Below are 25,668 nucleotides of genomic sequence, written 5' to 3'. Positions count from 1 at the left end.
CAAAGTTTGTTTTTATTTCTGCAGGCAGGGAACATGGGACAAACACCAGCTACTTTTCTTAGAAACGCCACAGTCTTCTGAGGGCCTTTGTGCATTGTGGTTCCTAATAGGTGATCAGTGCATGCTGATTGTGAAACTGGTGTGAGGAGACAGAACTCCATTGTTCTCATACTCTAGCCTGCTCAAACAGGCTGACACACATCTGTCACAATGTCAACAGTGAGCAAAGAGGGCAAACTGCCAACGAAAGCCGCAGGGTCCAAGTACGTGTACAAACGCGTGTAAATTGTAGAGTGCACCATGGATTTGATGTAATTCTAAGGTTCGCAAATATAACGAGAGCAAAGTTTTCTAAAGAAAAACGCAAAAACAACACTTAAAATAATATCCCCATACAGATGCTCATTAATGAAGAGAAGATCACCATACCCCACATCGGCCAAATTCTGAAGATGAAAACAAAAGGGGATAAGTAGTAGTAATGCCGATATTGGTAACTTAAAGTCATAGTCATGGAAGCCATTGTTCATTTCTGCATTCTGGTAACTTAAAATTCCCAAAAATTCCATGTTGTGCAAATTTTTCTTTGTTAGTGCATGACTTAACTTCCAGTTTTAGAAACCAGCCCTTTGTGATGTCACAGAAGGTGCTGAGTGATGGCAGCAAATCAGCTTATCCTCCAGACATGATGACTACAAAAATCATATGGAGTCCCGGATGTACAATAGAAACGTGAACATTTATCTGATTTGTCACCGTGGGAAATTCCTAATTCATATGTAAACTGATTGTAATATTAAATGTAATAATAGGACAATAATACAAAAAAATAAATAATAATAATAATAATAATAATAATAATAATAATAATAATAATAATAATAATAGTAATAGTTATTATAATTATAACAACAACTGCGTTGAACTGTTGTGTTGTGGGATAAACAAAAACACCGAGCTGGCATTTTTCTTGGTTTGCGCCTCGCGCTTCCAGGAAGACGTCTTGAGTCGAAGCTCTGATTGGCCAGGAAGACCGCAACCCGGAAACTGGAAGTCAGCGGCTCACCTGCTGCTGACCGCGCCTCTTCCCCACCTGCTTGACTTTAGTATGCGAGGTGTTCCCTCCGCCGTCAGTAGCTCTGGGCTCGGAGGGAAGCGATACAGCGCGGCGTCGCCATGGACTGAGACCCGGCAACACTTCTCTCACATCTCCGGTGAGTTACCACACTAAGTTTAGACAACCTTCGTGTTTCTGTTAGTGGGACGCTGGTGTGACAGGTTTGAACCCCTGCAGGCTGTATGTCAACGCAACCATGCTTCTTTTAAAACCACTTTCACCTGCATGATTTCATCAGAGTTATCGAATTTCGTTTTGTTTTATTTAATTTATTTTTAATTTATTTGCATTGGGGGGTGTTGGGGTGAAAACAGTGTAAACAGTCCTGATGACACGTTTAATAAAGAAGGCTACATTTCATCTGCGGCCACATTGAGAAACAAATTGCAAGCTTAATCATTGGCAGAGTTCGAATGTTTGCACAAAAATGTCAATAATATTCGCTTTAGTGGAACGGGCTAAACATTAATCAGGTGTTTGCGTTCACCGCTGCAGGCTCGGAGTTGCACAACTCGGCGTTCACCGTGAACCATGAATGTGTCCTTGTAAACATTAAACACGAATCCTGGCTGTCCTTGAACACATACCTCACATTTTTTGCAACCTTCTTTTTTTTTTTTTTTTTTTTTTAAGAAAGAAAAAAATAGTCTATAGTCTGCAGTGGGTGATGTTGGGATTATAAATCTATTTCAAAGTCAGCAAAGTTGCTCCTGATGCAACTGGAGCCAATCCTCCCGCTCTACTTTTTTTTTTCTCTCTCTTTTGAATTTGACTTTCCAGTTCACAGCAAGTCAACGCAGCTCAACGCCCAGTCCTCGCCCAGAGTGCATGGCTGAGTTTTTAAAGGCTTGTTTCAAAGTCGTGGAAGCAAGCAAAGTGACATTCCTGTCACTATTAAATCCTGACTCAGCTGTGGGTGTAGTGTGTGAGCCGCGCCGTCCTGCTGCTGCTGCTGCTCTACTGGTTTGGTGCTGGCTGCTCAGGCTTGGACACTGTGTCACCCGGCTGATCTGAATGGCATGATGGGAGGGACAGTAATTGGCAGGGTGTTTTGACAACCTGCCTTTTGTTTTGAGAAAACATTCACAAATGTGGGTGTTGGCGATCAGGTTGATGATGTCCACTGTCCGTGTCATCGAGCTCAAAATGTCAGCACAGCCTGGGTGTTTTTGAAGCGGACGCCGATGTTTCAATTATATGTTTGACTCATAATTACACATTCAGTATTGCCTCATTTTGAAAAATGACGCTTGTGAATATTTCTTCACGCTTCCAAAAAAATTATTTTGTGCATCCTTATATCATAACCTTTTCCAATAATAATTTTCTTCTTTTATTGCATTTCTAGAAAGCACTTGAACCAAAGAAAACTAAATGTAAATGTGTGTCTGTTTCTTTTTTTAACTCTAAAAATCACAGAAAAAAACATCCAGGAGAGTGCAGGCCAGAACCCTCTGACTAAGATATGTTATTTTATCATTACAGTGTCGCGACAGCGCTGATAAAACTTAGCTATTATGTAAAAATTGTGTCCGTTCCAAGAAAAGTGTCAGGAGATGTTCAAGTTTATGCCTTAGTTTCATTTTTTTCCTCACCGCTCTCGTCTTTGGTTTCTCATGCTGGGACAATTTGTGCTGCTGTGCATTTCACAGGGTGCTTTGCAGAAACGGCAAGAGCTACTTTAATTCTCTGGCTTTTGCGTGTTTGCGATGTTGAAATGTGTCGGAGGTAAGAAAATCAGAAAATTATGTCACATCTCTCCCACGAGCACAGCTGAACATCAGTGTGCGTTGGCGCGGCGCATGATGAATCAGCACTGAGACAGAAGGATGTGACGCCCCTCTAGCTTTGCTATTTATGTCCTATTTTGTCAAAATTCACAGCAATTTTAATCTGAGGACTAAACCGCTGCTGAACCAAGGGAAGTGAAGAGTTAAACAGTGTTTTATTTAACTTAAACATTTTTTTTTTCAATTGTATTTTTTAATGTTCGAATATTGCATCTATCTATAAGACCCTAACAGTAAATGTAGCCAACATTATTCCACACCGAGTAGAGCGCCAGAGCACAAAAAAACAGACTCTTAATTAATTATTGTATTGACTTCATTATAATTACTGTTTGCATTGAATCTATCACACTGTGCGTGACAGCGCGTTTAATCTCCCATTGGACAGCGATTACATTATCAGGATCATTTAGCTATCAGCTGTAATTTATGGCGTTCATCCCTCACGCTAATGGAGGACTGTGACACTGATAGTTGTTGCTGTGATGTTTACGAGCTCGCAGTACGAACTATTTCTGGCTTCAAACTTTGCCACATCTTTCTCATTATCTTCTAATGGCTCTATTGGAGTCTTTGTATCTGATTGTGTGAAGTGAGACAAACATTTATCACGGTTGTCCTTTTTTTTTTTTAATATTTCACAGAGGAGGGCCGTGAAGCCCCGCACCCGCCTGCATCTTATTCCCTGGTGCAATGCCGAAGGGTGACACGTGGCCCGGCGGCGTGGCCGCGGAACCCTCGAGCAACATGGACAGCGCCGGTAGCTATGACAGTGTTATCAGCACCAACTCTGGCTACGTGAGTTCCGATCCCCTCACCTCCGTTCCACTGACACTGCTGCTTTACTCTTGGCCGTATAAAACACAAACTACCGACGCATACCGACAAGCACAGTGGGCTGTGACAGCTTATTGGACGCACAGGTTGAAATGTGGAAGGATTTTAAAAAGACATTTTTAAAAGGAGACCTGTTTGATGTTAGTACTATCACTGAGCACAAGCCCAAAAGTAGGAAGAGTAAATAAACAGTGAGAGCATTTTATTTCCTCCTTCAGCGATGCCGTATAGCGCCACCTTATAGGCCCAGAGTGTAAGATTAAATATTAAGCGTCGAATGTTAACGAGCATATGACCATCTTCCTACCACTGGATCTCTTCTTTATTTAAACATAACTTCTAATTATTTGGCCATAGGCTGCTCAACAGTTATTTATTCTCAGTGAATTTATTTGAATTAAATTCAGATTATATCAAGTTGTCTAATAAAAGCTTAAACGGCGAGAAAAGCCTCTTTTTGCACAATAGTTAGTGGTCGCTATTAATTCGACTGGCCAAGAGGCCGTCTGTGGGAACTGATATATTACACTATAACTGGGATGTTTAATAAGATAATTCACTCCACCTCATGGGTATTAATAACCCTGAATTAATGATCACTATTGTGATAAACTGCTTGCAACAGTGCCAGTCCCAGTGCATTTGCAAAACTATTTCTGTTGGTGGTGCCAAATTATGATGAAGTCTTAAGTCTCTCACGGTTTCTATAATTAGCTGTTGCTGAGAATTGTTCACTAACAAATGCCTTTATATTCTGTGTGACTGCACAGTGTGTGAAATTCAGGACAAAAGTACAGCCTTGGTGTAAGACGACTGAGACTATAGTGAAAGGAAGTTTAAAATTTAGAATTTTCACACAGTCTCACATATTAGCATGAAATATTTGTGTAAAAATATTGTGAATAAAGGTAAAAAAAACAACAACAAATTGTTTTCCTTGCTGTTGTTGTGTCAAGGTCCTTCATTATACTGAAACACAGAGTTTTGAGCTAGACAGAACTGTGTGCAGTTCTTGTGCAGAAGGGAGCCAGTGGGTTGTGGCTGACTGCACTAAAAGAAATTGCAATTGGAGACTTGAGACTGATTCTTAATTGAATATATCACAAATGCACAGGGTGTCTCCGGTTAAAGAACAGTTACACGTTTTAGACAGTTTTCCACTTCTGTACCCAGCAGGGAATGAGATCTCCGAACTATTCTCAGGCACCTACAGTCCCCTCAAATCAAATCAAATTCCTTTTCTGACACAAAAAAGGCCGGGAGGTGCGGTATTGCACTTTTTCAGCCGCCTGAACACAAGACGTCTCTATTGTTCCTCTCCCGTCGCGAGGACAGAGATTGAAAACGAGTTAAGCGACGCTCTGGCGCTCATATCGGTAACGCAGCCTTTCATTTGGTATGCAGAGCGCAGACAGCATGGAGCACTTATCTGCAGAAGAGAGAGCGTGCCTCATGTATCTGGAGGAAACCATTGAAGCTCTGGAGGTGCAGGAGGACAGCGGCCTGTCCAACGACGAAGCGGAACCAGTGTCTCTGGAAGAAAAGCTGAGCCAAATAAGAGTAGAGGGTAGGTGTGTTTTTCATGCTGTTACCCAACGCACATCACTTGGTCACATGGTGGAAATATCTGTCTCAGTTGCATCTTTCCCCCCCCCCCCCCCCAGATGTCACCAGTTTCGTGCCTGAACCTGGAGAGGGCAATGCAGAAGACAAAGTTGAATGTCCAGCTGAAAATGAAGCCGCAAAACCAAACGCTCAGCAGCACACGGCACATCCACACGCCAAAATGCTGCACGTGTTGAAGGACGAAAACGGTAAACTGAAGATCGTCTCCAATCAGCCGGCCCGGGAGCCCGAGGTGGATCCGAGTATGATCCCCCCTCCCTCTGACTTTATGGACGAGCTGGAGCCACTGAGAGCTTCAGAGCCTCCACCGACTCAAGTCGTGTCCGCTCAAAGGCCTCAGACCGTTGACGTGGAGGCGCTGTGCCGGCAGGCCAGCGCTGAAGTGGCCCAGGAGCTTCCGGATAAACCCGCAGAGTTGAGTGAGGATGTCGGTCACCACGTGACTCCTCCTCTTACTCCTCCTCCTCCTCCTTTTACTCCTCCACCTCCTCCTACTCCTACTCCTCCTCTGGAAGTCCCAGAGCCCAAAAGCCCACCGGCCGTTGCCCCAAAGCCCAAGCGGCTTCCAGCCAACATCCTGCTGAAGTCCCACAGATCCACAGCAGCAGCAGCATCCTCATCAGTGTCAGAGGGCAGCTCGGGGTTCTCGCAGCTGCCGGATCCCCAGAGGGTTCACATGGAGGCCCTGCGCAAGCTCGGCCTGCTCAAAAGCGACGAGACAGACTCAGGCCCTGCCCTCAGCCCCAGACTCTCCCCCCAGACCAGAAGGTCGTGGGCCGCCCCTTCCCCGCCGGTCAGTCCCCGCACGCCGCCCGCCACACCATCCTACAGCCGCCTCGCCACCCCTCCTCCCTCCTCCCCTCTCCCCCAGGCTCCCCCAACGCCTCCTTCCGACCCGTCTCCTTTTATCGTCCCGGCGCCGGCGGCCTTCTGCGACTTTGAAGGACCCTCGCGGCCAGAAAGCGAACCGAGCACCGCCAGGGACGCCTCGGGGACGGCGAGCAAGGCCCTGTCGAATACGCCCCCTCGTGGCGCCCTCGCCTTTATCAAGCACCTGACCCCACCCAGGAACAAAGGCACGAGGTCGGCCACCATCGAGCGCTCAGGTTCAAGCTTGAGCAGCTACGCAGCGAGTCAAGACCCCGGCAAAGTCTCTCAGGACGAAGGCGACAAGCAAAGCCCGGGTCAGTTGCGCAACACACGTCCGCGTCCCGCCTCTCTGGGGAGCCGGCAGGAGCTCTCGGGCAGAGCCAAGGGAGGAGTCCCACAAGTCAGCCCCGCCTCCAGCAAGGAGCCTGATTTACGGCGATCCCTGCCGACCGTTCAGCCCTCCAGTAACTCGTCCAAGTTGCCTCGATCGCAAGGCATCAGCGTACTGATCAGCCCTCGCTCGGAGAACGGAGATGAACGGCGAGAAGCCCTGAGACGACTCGGACTGCTCCGGGACTGAGACCAAACTGGCAGTCGCCCAAATGCCTTTGACTTGAGATAACATCAAGAAAGTTTGATAAATAATTGAAGGACGAAAACGTTTTAGCTTAATCGCATGTCAACTGTGCATTGTCTTATTATTATTATTATTATTATTATTATTATTATTATTATTATTATGTACTGCATTCATATACAGTCTAAAATTGCTTAAATGCACTGACCCCAATGCAAACTTACCTCCACTTTTATTGAGTGATTTGGCAATAATGCCAAATGCTAACACACTAATTTTAACCATATTTATAAGTTCAATACTGTTGCAGTGTTGAGATAATTTTGTCATTTTAATATAGTGATCCATGATCCAATTGTATATGGATTTAATCTTTGTCACGTTGAAACCAGTGCAGAGCTGTTGCGTATTTTTTAGCGTCAGATGCTTTTAATGTAGCATTGCACAGCAGCGGCAGCGCTCAGATTTCAACTGTGAAATCTCACTCATCCAAATTGCCAGCCATATGTAATGTGTGTAATTTTTTTGTGGTGTTTTTTTTGGCCTTTGTATGGAATTGCTTTCAACTTCAAGCTGCACTTATAATCAACCCTTCAAGACGAAAGAACACAATACAGGAAGTGATTGACGCTGCTGCTATTGCAATTAGAACTAATGCTGCTGTATCAGCATTTTAACATGAGAAGAACTGCACCTTGTCCTCTTGAATAGCATGGACAGACAATTTGTCCAATCACCCTCCACATTTTGCTCGCCCTTTGCTAACGTGATTCAGGGCCTCTTCGCAAGATGACTGCTTGAGATAAATCCAAAACGTTTAGGAAACGTTTCATCTGGTGTGCCACGTCACTTACAATCACCATTGTTGTATATTATTTTTATTATATTGATGTATATTAAATGTAATATATTCAAACAACTTCAACTGTGTTTTGAAATTTGGTTGTATTATCTTTTTTTAAGGAACGCAGCTGTACTGAACCATTTGCTCAACACAGGTTAGTCAAAGCAAAGGGACAGAGGGTATGCAGCGCACCATGAATTTGGGTTACGTAATAAATATCTGGAATGCATAGAGTGTGTCTGCCAGATAATACTTTACTCTAGCTCAGCGCCATCCATAACATAACATCTCCTATCAGAAATCTATGACGCAATTCTGACCCAGACACAACTGTCTTCAAAATAGAACACGTAATTGCGATTTGTTTTGGCGAGTTGTGAAATGTAGTCCATTGTCTTTCATATCGCATCTCAAATTAGGGCCTCTGCTGTCCCAGCTCATCCTTTGAACCTTTATCTGATCTGATGTGATGTGCAAGAACTGGTGCAGCCAGTTTCCTCACCTCCTGTCATTAGCCATTACCTTGTGGGACACCTTTTTGAGCAGACAAGGCCCAATTTAGGGCTATGTCTCCATGAATGTGTCAGCAACATGCACATTGCACCCTACAGTTTGTAGAAAGCAGGCCAGGAGTGTTTTAATTGAGAAACTTTATCATTTTTTTTTTATTTTTTTTATTATTATTATTTTTTTAAATCTTGCCATATTACACCGTTAACACTGTTTTGCTTTTGGAGGTACATCATGGATCTACTGAAAATGTACTCAATTTGTTATACATCACAGAAATAATCTAGTATGTACTAACAAGTATATTTTTCACACAGGGAGCCTGTGGTCCAGGAGCTAAGCGAAAGAGCATTTCAGTATTGATTGAATATCTGCAGGTTAAACCACTGGAACATGTTACACTAAACACTTATTGTATTTCAAAAGCAGAGTTGTTTGTCGTTGTTTTACCTTCTACTGAACATCATCCTGTACTTGTGCATGCTACAAAAAGCATGGCACGCAGGTATGTGACGCTGGGTGCTTTTGTGCTGCTCTGTGACAGGTAGGAATGTGAATTACGGGCTCACCTGCTCCATCGGTTGTCTCCGCTGTCAAGGCCTGACTGACAGGGCCATGGTGACAGCTCTTGTAACTTTCACTGTTCCCTTCACAGGCATCAGGTGCTATTAATAACGTGTCAGTTTGCATACCACAGTCTCTGTGCAATGAATATCAAAGACAGAATATATTAAAATACCTGGTGGAGCATCTGTACTGCAAATACACTGGATCCACTGTTTGTTTGTTAAGTCTACTATATTGCCTTAAAGGAGGTATGTGATGCAAAATTCATCCATCCATCCATCCATCCATCCATCCATTCATTCATTCATTCATTCTTTCATTCATCTTCTATACCTGCTTCCTCCTGCACTCAAGGTGTTTTTTTTTTGTTAGTTACTCAGCTTGTTTATTCCCCCACTGAGTTGGCCTTCACCAGAGTGTACGGTACCCCGTCTTCGATCGGAGACTGCCTGCACAGGCTCCTCTAACCCCGAGACCCTGAGTTCGGAGTAAGAACACGGACAGGAGCATCTTTGTGTCACTATGCAATACGGCCTGTAGGGGCGCAAAAGAGCCTGCGACTTAATCAAGGTGACAAGAAAAACAGGTGTGCAACCGATGTGTTACGTACTAGTCCATCTTCGAGCTTGGTTGCCATCCTATCCAGTTACATTTGTTTAAAACGTGAGGGAAAAGACATGGCAAGAAAAAAAAGTTTGCCGCGTGTTGTTGTTCAGTCACGGATCAAAATATTAGCCTTTGAGTTATACCTGGAAATGACGACACGGCTAATGGCTGTCAAGGCAGGTACAAGAAGTGCTGCGGGTCGCCTCAGTTCACCTTATTGACATTATTCTAGAAGTTCAGGATTCCGACAAAGAAACGAATACTGTCCAGCCTGACTTCAATGCCTTACACTTTCTTTTTCTTTCTTTCTTTCTTTTTTTTTTTTTTGCTAAAAAAAAGATTAAACATAAATGCGAATTTATTATTTTCTACGTAGGTGACTACTTTTGGCAAAGACAAGTGTGTGTGTGTGTGTGTAGGGGGGGGATATCCCTTATATCGTACAGTAAGTCAACAATAATGCTATAACGTCCCTTTTATATACTGTGTAAAGAGACGAGAAAAAGCCAATATCCACTAGAGGGCAGTCTAGATTTACAAGTATGTTTGCAATGGGCATATATTTCATTGTCTGGTGACTGATCGTTAGGATAATTTTTTTTGTCACAATATTTGTTAAACATTAGTTGACAGTTTGCTGATATCACTGTTTTGACTGGACTATGTTTTTACTTTCTTCTAGTTTAATTTAAGTACAAGAAAGTAAGTTTGCCTGCAGGGGTTTAGTGATTCTAACCAAAAGACTGATTCAATAACAAGCCCTGATTTAATTAGGTCTATGACTCGTTGGCTCAGATCATCCAAAATCTGACGAGCAGATATTTGATCTTGGCCATTTTTTTTTCAGTTCTACAGCCATAAAAGATTGTGTAAACCCGGCATTTACCTTGGAAACGAGGCTTGTTGCAGATCCTCATCACTTATCAGCCTTCACGGAGAAAGAAATGCTTTCCTTTTTTCCACATGTATGAGGTCAGACCATGTCTGAACCAGCATCAGCATGACTCCTCAGAGCTCTGTTTGGTCCTAAGCTGCAGTTTTTATCTGTCTAAACAAAATGACTTTGTCTTTTTTCATACAGAGGAAATGATTCAGGGTCAGAGTATTAGCCAAGAATGTAAAAACTGAATGTGGGAGATTAGCTGGAAGTTTCCTGGACATCTGCGTGCCACAGTAACCCATGAGACACAATCGTTGCTGAATGGGGATGTGACATTTGATGTTGCACCAGATGGAGATACTAAAAAAGCAAAACCTGGATTGTTCGGGATGGCTTTTGCATTTGAAGAGACACACTCATACGGGAGTTAAACCACCACAAAGCTCCTCAGAGACACTCCCTGCTCCTGGAGAAGGTAGGCGTAGCTGCTCCACTATCAGGCGAGACAGTGAGCTCATGGGACTTTCCCCATCTTGCTGTTCTCGTTCTGTACTTACCTACTTTGCATCGTCTGTCTGAAAGCCAAAAGTCGTGTCCCTTTCTCCACATTCGAGTTGATGGTGGAGGATTAGTGCAGACAAAGTGGCACAGAGCCACTGCTGAGTTTGTTGGGCTTTAAGCATGCCTGGCCCAGTTCCGTGTCATCACAAGAGTTTACTTAAAATATATGGGTATTATCTCTCCCCTCTGTATGCGTGTGTGCACTCTGCACACTGTTATACAACCTGGTTGCATGATGATGATTGATACTTTGAATGATACCGGCTCATCAGCGACGATTACGCCCAAGGATCTTAGCGGGGGGACAATGTCTCCCACTCCGTCTCATTTCATCTTGATGAGTCCACTTGATTGCAGGTGTGCGCTCAGCGGCCTGTATCCTCTCCAGCACCCGCACGCTCGCTCACGTAACAGTTCTGTCCATATCTGGTCTTCGTCACTGCAGCGGCACTTAGATTCGGGTGATATAGCAGGTACTCGGGAGAGAGGGGGAAAAAAAGTTGGCCGGACCAAAAGCCCAAGGGCACTAGGATGACGACACCTATTAGGAGGTTTCAGCTCACCTGTCATCTCAAGTGGTATGATGAGAGTGCAGCTTAAATGCCCTCTAGTGTCTTTGCGGGGGTGCTTGTTCAAGGTGCTCCAGAAGTAGTTTGTTGGTCTGGAGGCTGGGGGGGGGGCATGCCTCTGAGTTGATTTGAGCAACTGTTTCTTCTGACCTGATAACTGTGTTTCCTTGTCCACCCTTCTCCTCCTCCTCCTCCCCCCACCCACTTCTCTCTCGCCCGCTCCCTCCCTCCCAGTGCCAGTTACCGAGGCTGTGGTCAGGAAGCATTCCTAGGGCAAGCCCACAGCAGTCACTGGGATGCCTTCATTTAAGTGTGGAACTCAGCAAGCCACTCTGCTCCCCTGTGGTGCTGGCATGGTGAGTACCAAGAGATCCTGCTGGGCCTGCGGTGGTGTTGGTAACCTTGCATGTGAGGGCCCCCGCCGTGAGGAAAAGAAGGGATGAAGGAGTGGGGAAACGTCTGTGCTTTAAACCCTTGGCATCTTCACTCATAAATCCTTTCGACAATCGGGGCCGCATAAAAGTCAGACTGTAAGGAAGTAAATGAGGAGCTTAGGTGATGTGTCCCTGTATATGACCATCTGGAGGAGAGCATTAGGCTCACTGCGGGGTCTCCAAGTCCTCCCTTCATTAGCATGCAGTAGACTACTGTGGTGGTTCCCACTAACGCCTCCCCCCCATGCATCCATCTTACGTTTATCTTACAGCAACAGCTGCTTAGCATGGCTGGACTTTGATATTTCACAGTAAAACTAAAAAAAAAGTTGGCTGTATAGCTATATATATATATATATATATATATATATATATATATATATATATATATACTGTATGCACACATATATTTATATATTTATCTGTGTGTGTATATACATATTTATTTCATTCTGAGGAACGGTAACAGTGGACAAGTTTTCAAATACATGTTGTAGGAGTTGGAAGTTTATAAAAATGTGATAATGCATGTCTTCTAATCACATATTCTAGCAGGCTACATAGACGCCCCATTTTACTGTGACATATGGACTGACTTGATTTTTTCATCCATGAGCCATCCTCTGTGCACTGTCAACACCTTTAACACTCTCCCACAACGTACAGTTCCAAATCCCTTTCATGACGAGCGTTGTAAATTAAACATTGGCCCTGGCCTCCCTCGCGTGTCTGTCGGTGTAAAAATAGCCGCGTTCACTTCACTGTGTGATGCCCCCGCGTGCAGCCCTCTGTCTTTAATGACGTGCTGCCATGAAAAGTGCGGATCCTTCAGCGTGACTCTGTCCCAGCCCCATTCTGACTTTCTCAAACTCCCCGAGTGACTCTGAGCTCATTTGGTTATACAAGTGCACACAATTACCCAGAGATTTGGACACAGGGACACGGGATATTTCCATATCCCAGACGGATGTTATTTTAATTACACTGAACTGCTTGACTTTGTGCTGTGGATTTACATGTTTTCCCTTCCTCTGTGGAATACAGCCGGGGAGGGGTGGGGGTGGGGGTTCTGGGGAGGTTATTCTTTCGCACTGAATATCTTATTTTAGGGCCCTGAGTCTGTGGTAAGGCATGTAAGAAGCACGAAACAGTGCAATGCATTGCGGTTGGATTGTGACACCGTACTTTAAAGACATAGGCAAAGGTCTAATAAGATGGAAGACGATCCCAAACAATTTCCTCCGTTTATTCTCAGACGGTGCGTTTCACATTTTTCCGCAATGTTCGATTAAAGTCGTTATCTCCAATCAGTGCCATCGGGAGACCCTAATTATATTTGATTGAGGGGGGAGAGAAATCACGCATGGGAGCAGGCGTGATAATTATAGCATTGGCATTAACGCCGGAACACTGAAATACAAACACAAATGTGTCGACACAGCAGATTAATTAAGGCGATAGTGCCGCAGGAGGCAGCAGGTGTGGGGATACAGATGCTGCCCCCCCCACTGCAGGAGCCTTCCCGAAAACAAATGCTGTGCGTGTCATTACCGCTGAGATGTGCCACGGTCGCTGCTGGCGATGTGGGAAAGGCTGCCCTGATTCATGTAACTCCTAAAGCCTCATCCCTCTTCGGGTCTTGGGGGTAATGGCGTGCATACAGAGGCTGGCGCTCGCTGATGTGCTGGGATGGATGATGATAGGTGTTTCAAGGCAATTGGTTCTTGAATCTTCTCGGGGTTAATGGAAAGACAGTCTTATCCCGGCATGTATCACCCACATGCAAATCAATGTCACCCATGCAGTTTTTTGTCATTTGGCGGCAGCAGTAAACTGGAGCATCGGGCAGACGAATGCAAAAACAGACCTTAATAGTTAATGCTAACGGGACTGCAACATGGTGTTTGTTATATTTTTAGAGACAGAGGACACAGAATATAATTTGCATTCACTAGTTAGTTTTTTTTTTTAAGCCCCATATTGTTGCATTGCCTTAAATAGCATTTCTGGAGACAATTGTTGACAAATTGCCGAATTGTATAGCTGGTGCAGTTTATGAAATTATTTTAAATAACAAGCATGTATGTATACATATATATATATATATATATATATATATATATATATATATATATATATATATATATATATATATATATATATACAAGATGTATGTGTGGGTGTAACCTTTCGCCTTTCGTTTAATTTTTGAAAAATTGCAGTTTTTTTCCCCTCCACTGGATGAAAGTGAGTGTCTTATCCAGGTACATGCAAACACAGCAGCCAGGTGTCTCAGTCACTTAAAACAGAAAAAAAAAAAAAAGGTATCATTTCCCATTTCCTAGTTTGTTAATCCAATCTAAGGGGTAGCTCGAAATAAAAATAATTTCTGTTGAATTTTTATTGCCGAGATTCACTTCCATTTTTCATGCAGATCCAGCTCCTTCTGTAATGGTGATATGAAATTGCTCAGTGGCCCCAATTGACCTCTGAGTGAGGATGATACGCAAGAAAATCAGCAGAGGCAGTGTAGGAATTAGAGCGAAACTTTTCCAGCTGGACCTTTGTCTCCATTTGTTTTATTACTAAATTTTAACAATTTCCCTAAATCCTGCGAGAACCTTTAATAATCAGGTCTTTGCCCAACGGCAGCACTGACTGCGCTTTAAAAAGTGTTTTCACTTGATTCTTATGATGCAGTCAGTCAGTCAGTCAGACAGACGGGTGGGCGGAGATCCCCCCAGCCCCCATCACACACTGGCCTCGCGACCCGGCGAAATTGGACACGTATTGGTTTGTTAATCGAGCCAGGCTGAAATGAAACAGCAACCCTAAAGTACAATCTGCAGACTATTATTCCTTCTCTGCGAGTAGCTCACGCGCCCAGCCGCCCTCTTTGCCCCCCCCCCCTCCCCTCCGACGCGTTCACCGCAGCGACGTGACGCGGGACACTTGTGTTTGGCGCATGAGGAAAGGCGAGGGCGAGTGCGCGCGTCCACTGCTTTGCCCACCTTTAAGCCAGCCGGTCAGTCAAGCGCCAGCCACCAGACTGGATGTAACGCGCACGACGTCGACAATGACTGAAGAAACTAAAGTCAAGTCAGTCGGAGGGGGAGATGGGGCTCCGGAGCGCGTCGCGTCGCGGCGCAGACGCGTCTTCGTTTCTCTCCTCCCCCTCCGCTCTCTCTCTCTCTCTCTCTCTCTCTCTCTCTCTCTCTCTCTCTCCCTCTCCCAAATTGACATTGGCTCTGGCTGGAAACATGATAACAGCGGTGAAGCCTTCCTCCGCCGCGCACTGTCAGACTCTCCTCGACCGCGATCACTCGCTACTCCAATAAGCTGGCGTGAGGAGGGGAAACGAAGGGGATCGCGCAGTGTCCTACCACCGGCGGCTCTCTCTCTCTCTCTCTCAGGAAATAAGACCTTTATACAACGCGCGCACATACACGCACAGACTCACTCACACACGCGGCACGCGCGCGCCCGCTCACTTTACACACAGACTTGCGTATGCTCCTGAGCATCACAGATCAGAGGGGGGAAAAGTACTCGCGTTCAACAACACTTAAGGTGAACATGTATGCGCACGCTTTGATACGCGCGAGTTTTGGATTTGTAGGTTTGTGCCTGGTCGCCTTTGTCCAGCAGTCAGCTTCAGGAAGTAAAACTACTCCAGGTAGGAGCGTTTTTCTTCTTTTTGTTTTTTTTTTTTGTTTTGAAACGTCTGTGTGTCTCTTCTGTGTGAGCTCTCTTTTAATCTGTAAATGCCTCAGGGAATGTGGATGTGCATAGCTGCTTGTGTTACATTAAAAGTGACTCCTTTTATTTTTGGCTTTTGAAAAAAAAAAAAAAAAATTTCAAAAGTGTCTCCTAATAGTTTGTGAGAGGATTTTGGGGGGATTTGCATCACTGTTTGGTTATTTTCAAAGGTTATCTGCCAGTTTACTCATTAATGTTGCAGTCAGTGAATTGCTGTTTCGTTGCATCAGTGAGCTCAGTTGCTTGATTTATACAGACCCAAGGCGCAAATTAAATTTTGCCTAAGTGTTGTCCGTACTTTGAGTTAAAAAAAAAACAAAAAAAAAAAAACTAAGAATAAGAAAAAAAAAAAAAGGCAGGTCCTCTTTGATCTTCACACGGCGTCAGCAGTGTGAACAGTTCAGGTTTATTAAGCAATCCTGCAGGTAATTGTAGTGAGACTAGCTGGAGGTATTTGTCACAGTTCAGACAAGTATTTGACACCAGTCTGTAACACACACACTCGGAGGGAACCTCACGCCTGTCAGACACTGCAGCTACAGTGCTTGTGCTGCCCAGCCGGCTGCCCTCTTACTCTCTCGCCCTGTGAGAAATTATTTTGACCAGACAAGAGGAGCCTGAATCCAAAGTCTGGCACCTTGCAGGAACATGAAAGACGCGGGTCGTCGCACCGCTCCTGCTCTCGGCCCACTCAGTCCTCTCTCCCTCGCAGGTTTTTCAGCACTTAATTTTCCCACAATGCCAAGCTGGAGCCAGCAGAAGTATTTGCATGCAAAGACACATCACGGTTTCTGTGTGAGTGCTGATTGTGGTCGGTGATGTTTCGCGCACACAAAAAGACATCTCTCTGGCGGTCGACGAGGAAAAAAGGAGAAAGGGGGTGGGTGACTATTTTGCATCCTGGGTGGTCTGCCCCCACTTGTGGGAAAACTCAATATTTACATTTTGCAATTAGAACTACTTTTTTCTCACTTTATTTTCCAGAACATCGATTACACACTTCCTTGTTGCGTGGAATGCCGCAGTGGGACTGTTGGGCTTTAATGGCATGCACCTGTTTGTCGGCCACTGAGTGTAAACACCGTGAAAAGCCACTTGATATGCTTCTCCGGCTGCTATTTGTTAGTGAAAGTGCAGCGACTGCCGCCTTCCCCAGTGTTTTTTTTTTTTTTTTTTTTCTTGGAGTATATTTTGAATCTAAATGAAATTGATATCAAACCCCTGATGCAAGTGGCTGCTACGTGGCATGGGCAAGTTTGCGTGTGATGTGCAGTTTTTTTTTTTTGTTTTTTTTTTATATATATTTTTTTTCAAACAAAACAAAACTTGGAGAACCCGCAGCACTTGAACTAAATTGCACCGTTTGTCAAATAAGCGTTCATTCAACGTGCGTGTTTGATTCTTTGCCTTTTGTTAGCGCCGGTCTCATCACGGCTCGACGTTTCAGGCGTCCGTCATGATTCCATGAGGGGGGGGGGCAGCGGAATGAGTGAGGAAGACTGGAGAATGTGTGGTGGAGAGAATGACAAAGAGGGGAAAAATGAGATGGTGGCGGCGGTGGTGGTGGGAGGTGGGTGAGGAGGGGAGGTGGGGGGCAGGAGAGATTAAGGGCGCAGAGACAGACAGTGAGAGAGGTGCTTTCTGATTGAGCGAGCAGCAACAAGCGGAGGAACAGAGAGGGAAAAGGGAAGAAGAGGGGAGCCGCAGACGTCATGGCAAATCACTTTCCCTCGTGCGCCGACTCGGGAGCTCTTCGTTAATGCGGCGGCACCAAGGCAACGGTTGGTGTGGGCCCTGACATGCTGCCGTGGCTGGCAGTGTTGGTGTAACCTCTGCTCCGGGGCCTGGGGGTCTTAAAGACGGCAGGGCCGCCTGAGCGGTGGAGGAGAGCCAGATCCCGCACTGGACTGCACTGTGGGAACCAGGCAGCTCCGGCAATATGAGGCCCGAGTGATGGGGAGGCTTACCTAGAGGTGCCGCCGCCGCAGCCGCCGCCTGCGTCTGTGTCTTAAGGCAAGATGGAAAGGAGAGGAGATCCCCTCACCCGAGCCAACCACACACACACTCACACACTCACCTCCCCCTGCTTTGTTTGCTTTGTCTTGTGCTTCCTTTCCTTTGCACTTAATGAAGTAAGCTTGCTTTTTTTTTTTTTTTTTGTCAGTCAGAAGAGACTTCATGCACACAGCGTCTCAAAGTCCCGCTGCCAGTCTGTCATCTTGTCCTAGTCACAAGTGTCAGGGATAATAAACAGAAAAGAAAAAATATATACATATCTGTCTATATGAATGTAGACACACTACAGGTCAGTATGCAATTTTTTTAAATTTTTTTTTATCTTTACACACTGCAGATGGATACTGAAGACATCAAATATATGAGCAAGATATTTGTAATTATGCAGCAAAGAGAAACACGTTAAATAACTCTAAATATGCTTTTTATGAAAGGTGGCTATTTTGAAGAATTTAAATATAAAACGTGTTTGAGTTATTTTAAACTTTTATTTCCTACATAATTCCATGTGTGTTCATACGTAGTTTTGATGCCTTCAGTGAGAAACTGCAATGTCAGTAGTCATGAGAATGAAAGAAAAGACAATGAATTAATTGGGTGTGTCCAAACCTTTGACTTGATACACGTATATCAATTGACACATGTACATACCTGTATATGCGTATGTCTGTTTGTGTATCTTTTTTTACTCTTCCATCCTGTCCAACACTTCATTCAGTGTCGCTCCACCTCACTTTTGGTACTTTTTTGATGGCGCCGTATGCAGCAAGTGTCACTGTAGTGTGTGCATGTTTGTGCGTGTGTGCACACGTGTAATTGGTGCTGTGGGGGGAGTGTACGGCGCTATGTTTGTGGTGATTCTGAGGTCTTTGAAACTGTATGCGAAACCACATAAAAGAACCAGTTTAAATGGGCCTTTTTCTTCCCCCCTGCATGTTGCTGTGGCCTTGAACTTCTCTGAATATTTTGTGTCTAGCCGGAAGAGGGGCGAGGCTCGTCTTCCTTGAGCACAATAATCTATTCTTTAACTATTGCAAACCACTTTCGGTAGAAGTCTTTCATCACCTGCTCCCTTGTCTCTCGGGCCGTGTGATATCTGCTTTGACCCTGACTCCTGGCAAGCTCCTGCGATGGTATTTGTCTGGCTGTTAGACTCACCCTCTCTCAGAGTTGACGTGACTTTGAGCAGGAAGGCAAAAGTTCCCTTCAGCCTTCAGTGCAACAGTTTGTTGTTGTAGTTTTGTGAGGTAATTTTTTTCAAACTGCTGGCAAAGTGAAGACGTATTCAGGCCAACCAGGGGGGAAAAAGACATCTAATATCCTCTAATATCCCAGGCCATCAGAATGACCTGGGATATTAGATGTCCCATATTATACCTAGTCTCGGATCTTAATTTTTCATCTTGGGCTCAAGGGGAGAAGCCTAGTGCACTTAAAAGAAAAAACAACAACATTACAGATCTCTAGTGCACATTATATTCAGCCCTCTATTTACAGCCCTACACAAAAAAGACTCTTGTGAAAACTTGGTTCCTCGCTGAGTAGTGGTGCGATCAATTGTACTTCTTGTTAAAAAGGGGAACTTTTTTTTAAATCAATCACTCCGAGAAAGAAAAAAAAAAAAGAGTCATTATTATTAATGATCATTGATAACTTTTTAAAATCAGGTCGGCAAACTTCCAACTTCAGAATGCTTTTCACCCCAGTAGAAAGTACCTCCATTGACAATATGAGCTTCTTTCTGTTTTCCTTATCCCTTCCATTTTTGCAACAGCAGACCCGCAGTGTCAAGTCACTGTTGCGCGCCCCGTTTTGATCGCAGTCTGTGAGGCAGGTTGGACCCACGGGTAGGACTTGGTTACCCGCTGATTAGTGGGATGGGCGGTGGGGCGATCAATCGTGCCTCTCTTATCCACTCTGAGAAAGCATCTGGCTGCCAAGCGGTGCTTCAACACCGCTCTACATGTTGTTACAGAGCAGCAGAGAGACCACAGAGATTGTCATCTTGGCATGGCAGCACTCGAGCGGTGAAAACACTTGATAACAATTCTGTCCAAAAGCAATGTGGTATGAATCACAAAGGCGACTTTGATCTCCGGGTGTTTTGTGAGGACAAGTGAATGTGTGTGCGATGAGTGATTTTTAGACGGGATAGGGTTGCGCTTAGCGAGGAGAGGTCCCCTCACTTCCCAAGGTAAGAGTCGGAGTTGAGTTTCCAAAAAGCCTTTTGATGCACGTTAAGAAGAATAACGCATATTTACTGCAGAAGCAAAATTCTGTAAAAATGTTTCTCTAAATTACAAATGGGTTTTAGTGCTTGGTGTTATGTTGCTTATTTCAAACTGATCTATTGCACAACATTTTGGAAGGAAGCAAGTTGTCTAATGAACTCTGACAAGCTGTTTCACCCCCTTGCGTTTTCCAAGGATGTTTCCAAAAGAAGTGGGAAAATACACAAGAATAACTTCAACTTCACCGACAATAGTAGTGACAGTATTTTCTGATAGCTTCTCTCCATTCGTCGGCTGGTTTTGCTGAAGTAGCACCATCCCACGCTTCCCTCTCCGTCCTTTTAAGCTTTAGAAATTTGTTTTGCTGGATGTTTTGTAAAAAAACAACAAAAGTGCTTGCTGGAGAATCTTTTAAAGGCAGGGAACAGTTCAGTTTTTTTTTCCTACCCCACTTTCTAAATCCTTCAAGCTTCAGATTGATTTTCAGTTCTGCAGGTTCATACACAGTGAGCGCCATATTCACAGGCACATGTTTAGCCAATGCTGGCTTGTACACGTTCTGACTCAAGGCAATTCAATGAGCCTTCGTTCTGGACGCTTGCCCACTTTCATCCCAACTGCCGGAATGTAAAACTGTGCTGATATTGCTGCAGTGTTGAAGATTCTTATTCTTCATTCTTCTTCCTCTTCTGCTGCTATTAAAATTAAGTGCTGTTTATTTCCTGAAATGTCTTGCAATTCTAAGAAGATATTGGTAGGTTGTCTTAAGACACACGGTATGCTTTTTTTAGTCTCTAGTAGCATATTCTTTTAATATATGCTTTTAAATATATATTTTTAGAAATGCACTTCACTCTGATAGACGACACTCATGCAGATATATTAAGGCATGTAATGACTGACTGCCAGTAGCTGCTTGGCCTTTACAGGTGTTAGAAAAAAGTCCAAAGGAAACTGTTCTCATGGAAACTAGCAGCACTAGCAGCTCCTGCTGCTAATTTTTTTTTTTTTTTTTTTTAATTTGTCCCTCAAATCCCATGAATCTTGATTTTGAAACTAAACAAATTATCTCTTTAGATGTTGTGACATATTTTTGAGGGAATGTTTTATAACTTGTTCTGTAACACTATCTGGTTCCTAGCCTTTCATTGCCTTGCCTGCACTTTGCTGTGAGGCGACGTCTGGTCCACAACGGTGTGCTGAAATAGTTTTACATCCTCAACAAACACAACTCCAAACTGAAGCAGTACCATCAAAATGTTGATTCAACACCATCGCTAAATGATTTGATGTGATTGTAAGTTGAAGAGGTATTGCAGCGGACGCTCTACATTTTGCCAGGGTTATTTTGGTTGCAATAACTGTGCTTTTTGCAAATGGAATGCAAGGCAAAGCCTCACGTTGCCACAACGTTTCAGAAAGGTTATCATCTCAAATCACACTCAAGGATTTTGCATCCAATTTTTACGATTAGTCCATATGACTGTTGAGAAGTTCTGCAGTGCAGGTGTTACGTCTTGTGGCATCTGGAACATTGTGGCTTGCAGAGCCGTTTTTTTTTTTATTGCTAAATGCATCATGGGACTTTTAAATTTGAAAATCAATGAATACATTTTATTTCTGTGCTTTCTTCAAATCACCCAAATGCAACCTTATGTTAGCGTTATTACTTTTTCCGAGGTGTCGGCAGTCAGTAAAATGGATGTCTTTCCATTAGGCATGTTTCTATTTGTTGTGCACATTTTCTGTTGGCAAACTCAATTTGTGTAGTGTAAATTTTTTGCAGTTTCAGGGCTTGGTAGCGTCGCCTTGAAGGGACCCAGGATTCGGCCCATTTGGTTTGAGTAGCCTGTTTCTCCCCGAGTCCGTCTACTGACACTCTCTTACAATCCATGCATGTGAGATTAATTGGTAATTTCAACCCGCCCTCTGGTGTGAGTCTCTGTGTATGTACAGTAGCTATTTGCGTTTTTAAGTCCGGCCAGTGGGTGACTGTTAATTTAGCTGCTTTACCACTTATTATTGTCAACTGCAGTCGTTTCAGACTCACTGCGTCCCAGCATTGGAAAAGTGTTGTTGGGCGATAAACTGAAAAATCACTAAGGGGAAAATATTAGGCCTGCCTGCCATTTGCGTGTTATAAAAGAATGCAGTTGTTGTAGGGGAAAAACAAACTTGCTCTTCTGTTTAAGGAACTTGGACATGATGGCTGAGCTGACAATGGTTTCCATGGCCACAGTGAAGAAACAAACCAGTATTTGCACTTGTCATATTGTATTTTTAAGACTGTGGGGGATGATCGAGTACGCGGAAGTACAATAAACACCAATACGCAAATAAATCAAATTAGGTGTAATATGTATTCCTTGTAGTTCAACTGCTGCGGGGTCGGCTTCTGTCTTCTTCTCTTGGTCTAAAAACAACACAAAGAAATGTAGTTGTGTGCCCATTCCAGGCTTTTAAAAGGACATTCTGATCCAACTTTCCTTCAGGAATGTGACTAATCTCAAAAGTATGAATACTCTTTTTCAGTGTGTCTGAGTTTGATTTCCATTCCCACCTTATTTCAGCTCACGTCAAATGGCGATTCTGTAATCATACCCTAATGTGTGGGCTTATTCCGTTCTCCAACTGTTTCTGTTTTTTTATTTTTTTGCACAGTCTGTGTGCAGTGGATGTGTGAGGTCACTCCTAAAGGAGAAAAACACTAACCTGGGCTCCTTGCAAATTCTCTGCCACTCCCGAGGGGAGCCCATCAGTTGTTGTCATCCCTCTGCCGGGGAACTTACTCTCACCCGTCCTCAAGCTGAAAATCACTTTATCAGCAGACAGCAAAAAGGCCCTAGTGACCACAGTGCGTCACCTCATTTGGAATGGTCGCCCGCCGGCGACGGAGGAGGGCAAAATAGGATTTAAAAGTGACTAAACTTTCTGAGGAACACCGGGAGAGCTGCCTGGCCTGCGACGGTAAAAGTCATTAGTGCTCATGGGCGAGGAGTCGAGATCTCGTTTTGTAGCTTGTTTATTTACCCGGGCTTTAATCCGAACAATATGCTCCAAATGAGGCCCGTGGTGCTTCCCTGGACTGTGGCAGCGAAAATGAGAGAGCTCTGTCCTGTTTTTATCTCCCCCTGTCACTGGGCCTTTGTTCTCTGTGCAGATGCTGCACTGTGCTGACAACATCCCTGTTGCTTTCGGGGGAGGATAGAGCCAGTGTTGACAGCAGTCTGGCCGGCCCCCCCTGGGCTTAAAATCACCTCTGGAGACCCCCCACCCCACCCCCCAATTTTTTTTTCTTTTTTTGCATGTTTTGATGGTATGCTGTTGTAGCTCGGCGCTGTCCCTCAGCTGCAGTGGCTCTTGGATCATTAATCCTCTCAGCCCAGCCCACCCCACCACAGAATACCACATTTGTTTTTCTGTCCCATTACTTTCTGATCAGCCATACAGTGACCGCGGAGCGAGATCCGAGCGCAGATCCCATCTCGGCTGCCGTGCTCCTCTGTCACCCGCTTCCCCGCTCCCTCTCCTGACCTCTTGGCTGAATAATGGGGCTGCATCCCTCTCTCTCTCTCTCTTTCTCTCTCTCTCTCTTTTTTTTGGAGTGTTTGGGGGGCGGGAGGGGGTCAGCGGGGGACGTCATTAGGCTGGTCTGTGGTGGTCAGTGTTGTCAGAAGGGGGTTGGGGGTCAGAGAGAGCCTTGTTTACAGACTGTGTGTGTTTACATTCCTGATGGTGAGCGCCAGCTTCAGAGACTGCTGGAAGTCAAAGGAAATGCTCTTATTCTGCTTAGTAATGGAAAAATCCAACCCAATACATCAAGGAATCCAGATGAAAAAAAAAGCCAAATTATTTATTTGGTGGGCTCCTGCCAATGCATTCTGGGTAGGAAGTGGAATGGCTTTGCTGATGATTATGAGACATCCTCAATGGACAGAGGCCTGGGAAAAACCATATGACTCCTCCATGTTACTTAATCAACCCACGTTGAAGTCCACACAGAAAAGTGTCTTTATTGCTGTCTATAAGAGCTCACTCCTTCCTTCAAATACTCTTTCTTTTTATCAACCTATAATATATTAATTTGAATGACTTCCTGGTAATGTAAATTATTTTCACGTTTCATATTTCAATCATAAATCTTTTTTTTTTTCCTCAATATTCTTCAAAAATAACCTTAAATTCTCAGTCCTACATTTTTTCTCGTTAGTCTTAAATTAACAATTTGCAAACAAGTCAGTCAAGAATGAGAAATTTATTCATTTTCCATTTCTATCACTTTTGCTGAAAGTTAGTTGCTAGTTTTTCAGAGTGTATTATTTTCTATCCAGAAACTTGCCGTGCATCTCTCAATATTAAAGCACGCTGATTCCTTGGGGGCTGTAACATTACTAATAAATGAAGTCATACACTTTTGTAGTTTGCAAAAAACGAGCTTGCATTGTGAAAATAATTTATGTTGAATAATTTGTGTTTGTGTGAAACAAAAGTGGGGGTAACTGAAGAATTGTGCTGTCTGTTACTGTTCAGCAATAGTCTAACTGGCTTACTCTAGACCATAGATAATATTCTATTCTATTACTGCATTATATACATGTCCCTGGTTACAAGTTACATATAGATTGTCCAAACCTACTGCTGCTTCTCCAACTAGATCCTTATTTAACTCCTTATGTCTCAGCAGTGTATTGTAGACAGTAGAATGTTCAACCACTACTCATGTAGAGAAATCAAAGAAAACGCCAAGCTGATTTTTAGAAAAATTACTTGTTTTGGTTGCAGAGAAATGTTGAATTGAAAATGAGCCGCCTGCACAATGGCAAGATTGCTGCTTTCTCACATTTATTCTCCCAAGTAGAATGTTTTGCTTTAAGATTTCCCCCCATGTTTGTGCCTCCGTTTGGGAAAGTAAACCCTTTTAAGATTTAAATAAAGAAAGAGCTCAGAGAGGAGGCCCATTACATATCCGACATGTCTGCCCCGAGTGCCAGGCTTGCATGAAGTGATTGTGCTGTCTCGCAGCATTTGCGCGGAGAATGTATCCAGTCAGTCGCTACCCAATGAAGTTCACTTTGCTGAGCGCCGGTCGTAAGCCTGCTTCACAGCTTACACAGAGAACCATTCACGTTATACCCCAGTTTGACAGGAAACAACTAAAAATATCACACTTGTGCTGTAATTGCTACATTGCCATCTTTATTGGTACTGTATCTGGTTAAAGCAACCACCAATGAATGTAATTGCTGTGTGCAGAGGGGAGAGTGTCATGTCAGTTAGCTCTGGTTGTATAAATATAAGGCGTACAGCTGGACTAAGTGCCACCCTTCCCATATGTAAAATATGCTGCATGAGGCCAAGAAGTCATTAAGAGTTGGGGGGTGTTATGTCGAGGCCGGTGAAAAGTCCCTTGAAAGGTACAAATTAATTTCTTGTCACTCCGGCTCTAATGGGAAACCCTTGCAAATAATGCTAAATTATTCAGTGTGTGCAGCGTCTATAAGCCCACTGACATTTAGAGAGTGTCGCGTCAGCCTCTCTCAGCGCTACTGTACTATTGCTCCATGATTCACTTAATTACTGTAATAAGTGTTTTGTTTTTTTTCTCTTTTGGAGGTCTGTGAGTCACAGTCCGCTAAGGCCACACTGAAGGGAAAGGTTCAGCACCGCTCTGTATATCAGGAGCACAGAGAGTGGCCCTTTATTTATGTGGAGAGCTCGGACTTGTTGGAATCCGTCTGTTCTCCCCAGCGTCACGATAAGTGTCCCTGGATTTCGTTGCCCCAGCGCCGTTATGTCAGGGGATCTGCTGAAATGATGATGCCCCCTATGTGCACCCCCATTACACAGTGTACCAGTGCTGGAACAGTAGAATCT

General features: G+C 44.1%; 2 protein-coding genes across 4 annotated transcripts in view; both read left to right on the top strand.

Moving 5' to 3' along the window:
• The first annotated feature begins 991 nt into the window (after positions 1–991).
• LOC142898786 (specifically androgen-regulated gene protein) lies at positions 992–7,736 on the top strand. 2 transcript variants are annotated; one of them, XM_076042006.1, is made up of 5 exons: positions 992–1,214; positions 3,552–3,705; positions 5,149–5,311; positions 5,409–5,825; positions 5,856–7,736. In XM_076042006.1, exons 2-5 carry the CDS (start codon positions 3,601–3,603, stop codon positions 6,818–6,820), a joined length of 1,650 nt encoding a protein of 549 aa, XP_075898121.1. In that variant the 5' UTR covers positions 992–1,214; positions 3,552–3,600; the 3' UTR covers positions 6,821–7,736. The 2 variants fall into 2 exon arrangements, with proteins under 2 accessions (XP_075898121.1, XP_075898119.1); XM_076042004.1 differs by having other exon boundaries at positions 5,409–7,736.
• Positions 7,737–15,039: 7,303 nt separating this feature from the next.
• The window catches only part of scube3 (signal peptide, CUB domain, EGF-like 3), an 82,989-nt gene continuing 72,360 nt past the window's right edge, over positions 15,040–25,668 (top strand). For both annotated transcript variants that reach the window (XM_076042197.1, XM_076042196.1), the window contains exon 1: positions 15,040–15,464. In XM_076042197.1, the coding sequence (XP_075898312.1) occupies positions 15,299–15,464 (166 nt within the window). In that variant the 5' untranslated portion in view covers positions 15,040–15,298. The remainder of the gene's footprint in view (positions 15,465–25,668) is intronic.

Source organism: Nelusetta ayraudi, unplaced genomic scaffold (assembly GCF_046127955.1).
Source record: "Nelusetta ayraudi isolate G7.1 ecotype Tasmania unplaced genomic scaffold, CSIRO-AGI_Nayr_v1 ptg000070l, whole genome shotgun sequence".
NCBI classification, from domain to species: domain Eukaryota; kingdom Metazoa; phylum Chordata; class Actinopteri; order Tetraodontiformes; family Monacanthidae; genus Nelusetta; species Nelusetta ayraudi.
Note: the sequence above shows the minus strand (reverse complement) of the source record. Positions and strands in the feature narration are given on the sequence as shown.

Coding starts and splice junctions, on each gene's coding strand:
- LOC142898786 (XM_076042004.1), top strand. CDS start 3,601: ATGCCGAAGGGTGACACGTGGCCCGGCGGCGTGGCCGCGGAACCCTCG. Junction 3,706..5,148: donor TCAGCACCAACTCTGGCTAC/GTGAGTTCCGAT, acceptor TTTGGTATGCAG/AGCGCAGACAGCATGGAGCA. Junction 5,312..5,408: donor GAGCCAAATAAGAGTAGAGG/GTAGGTGTGTTT, acceptor CCCCCCCCCCAG/ATGTCACCAGTTTCGTGCCT.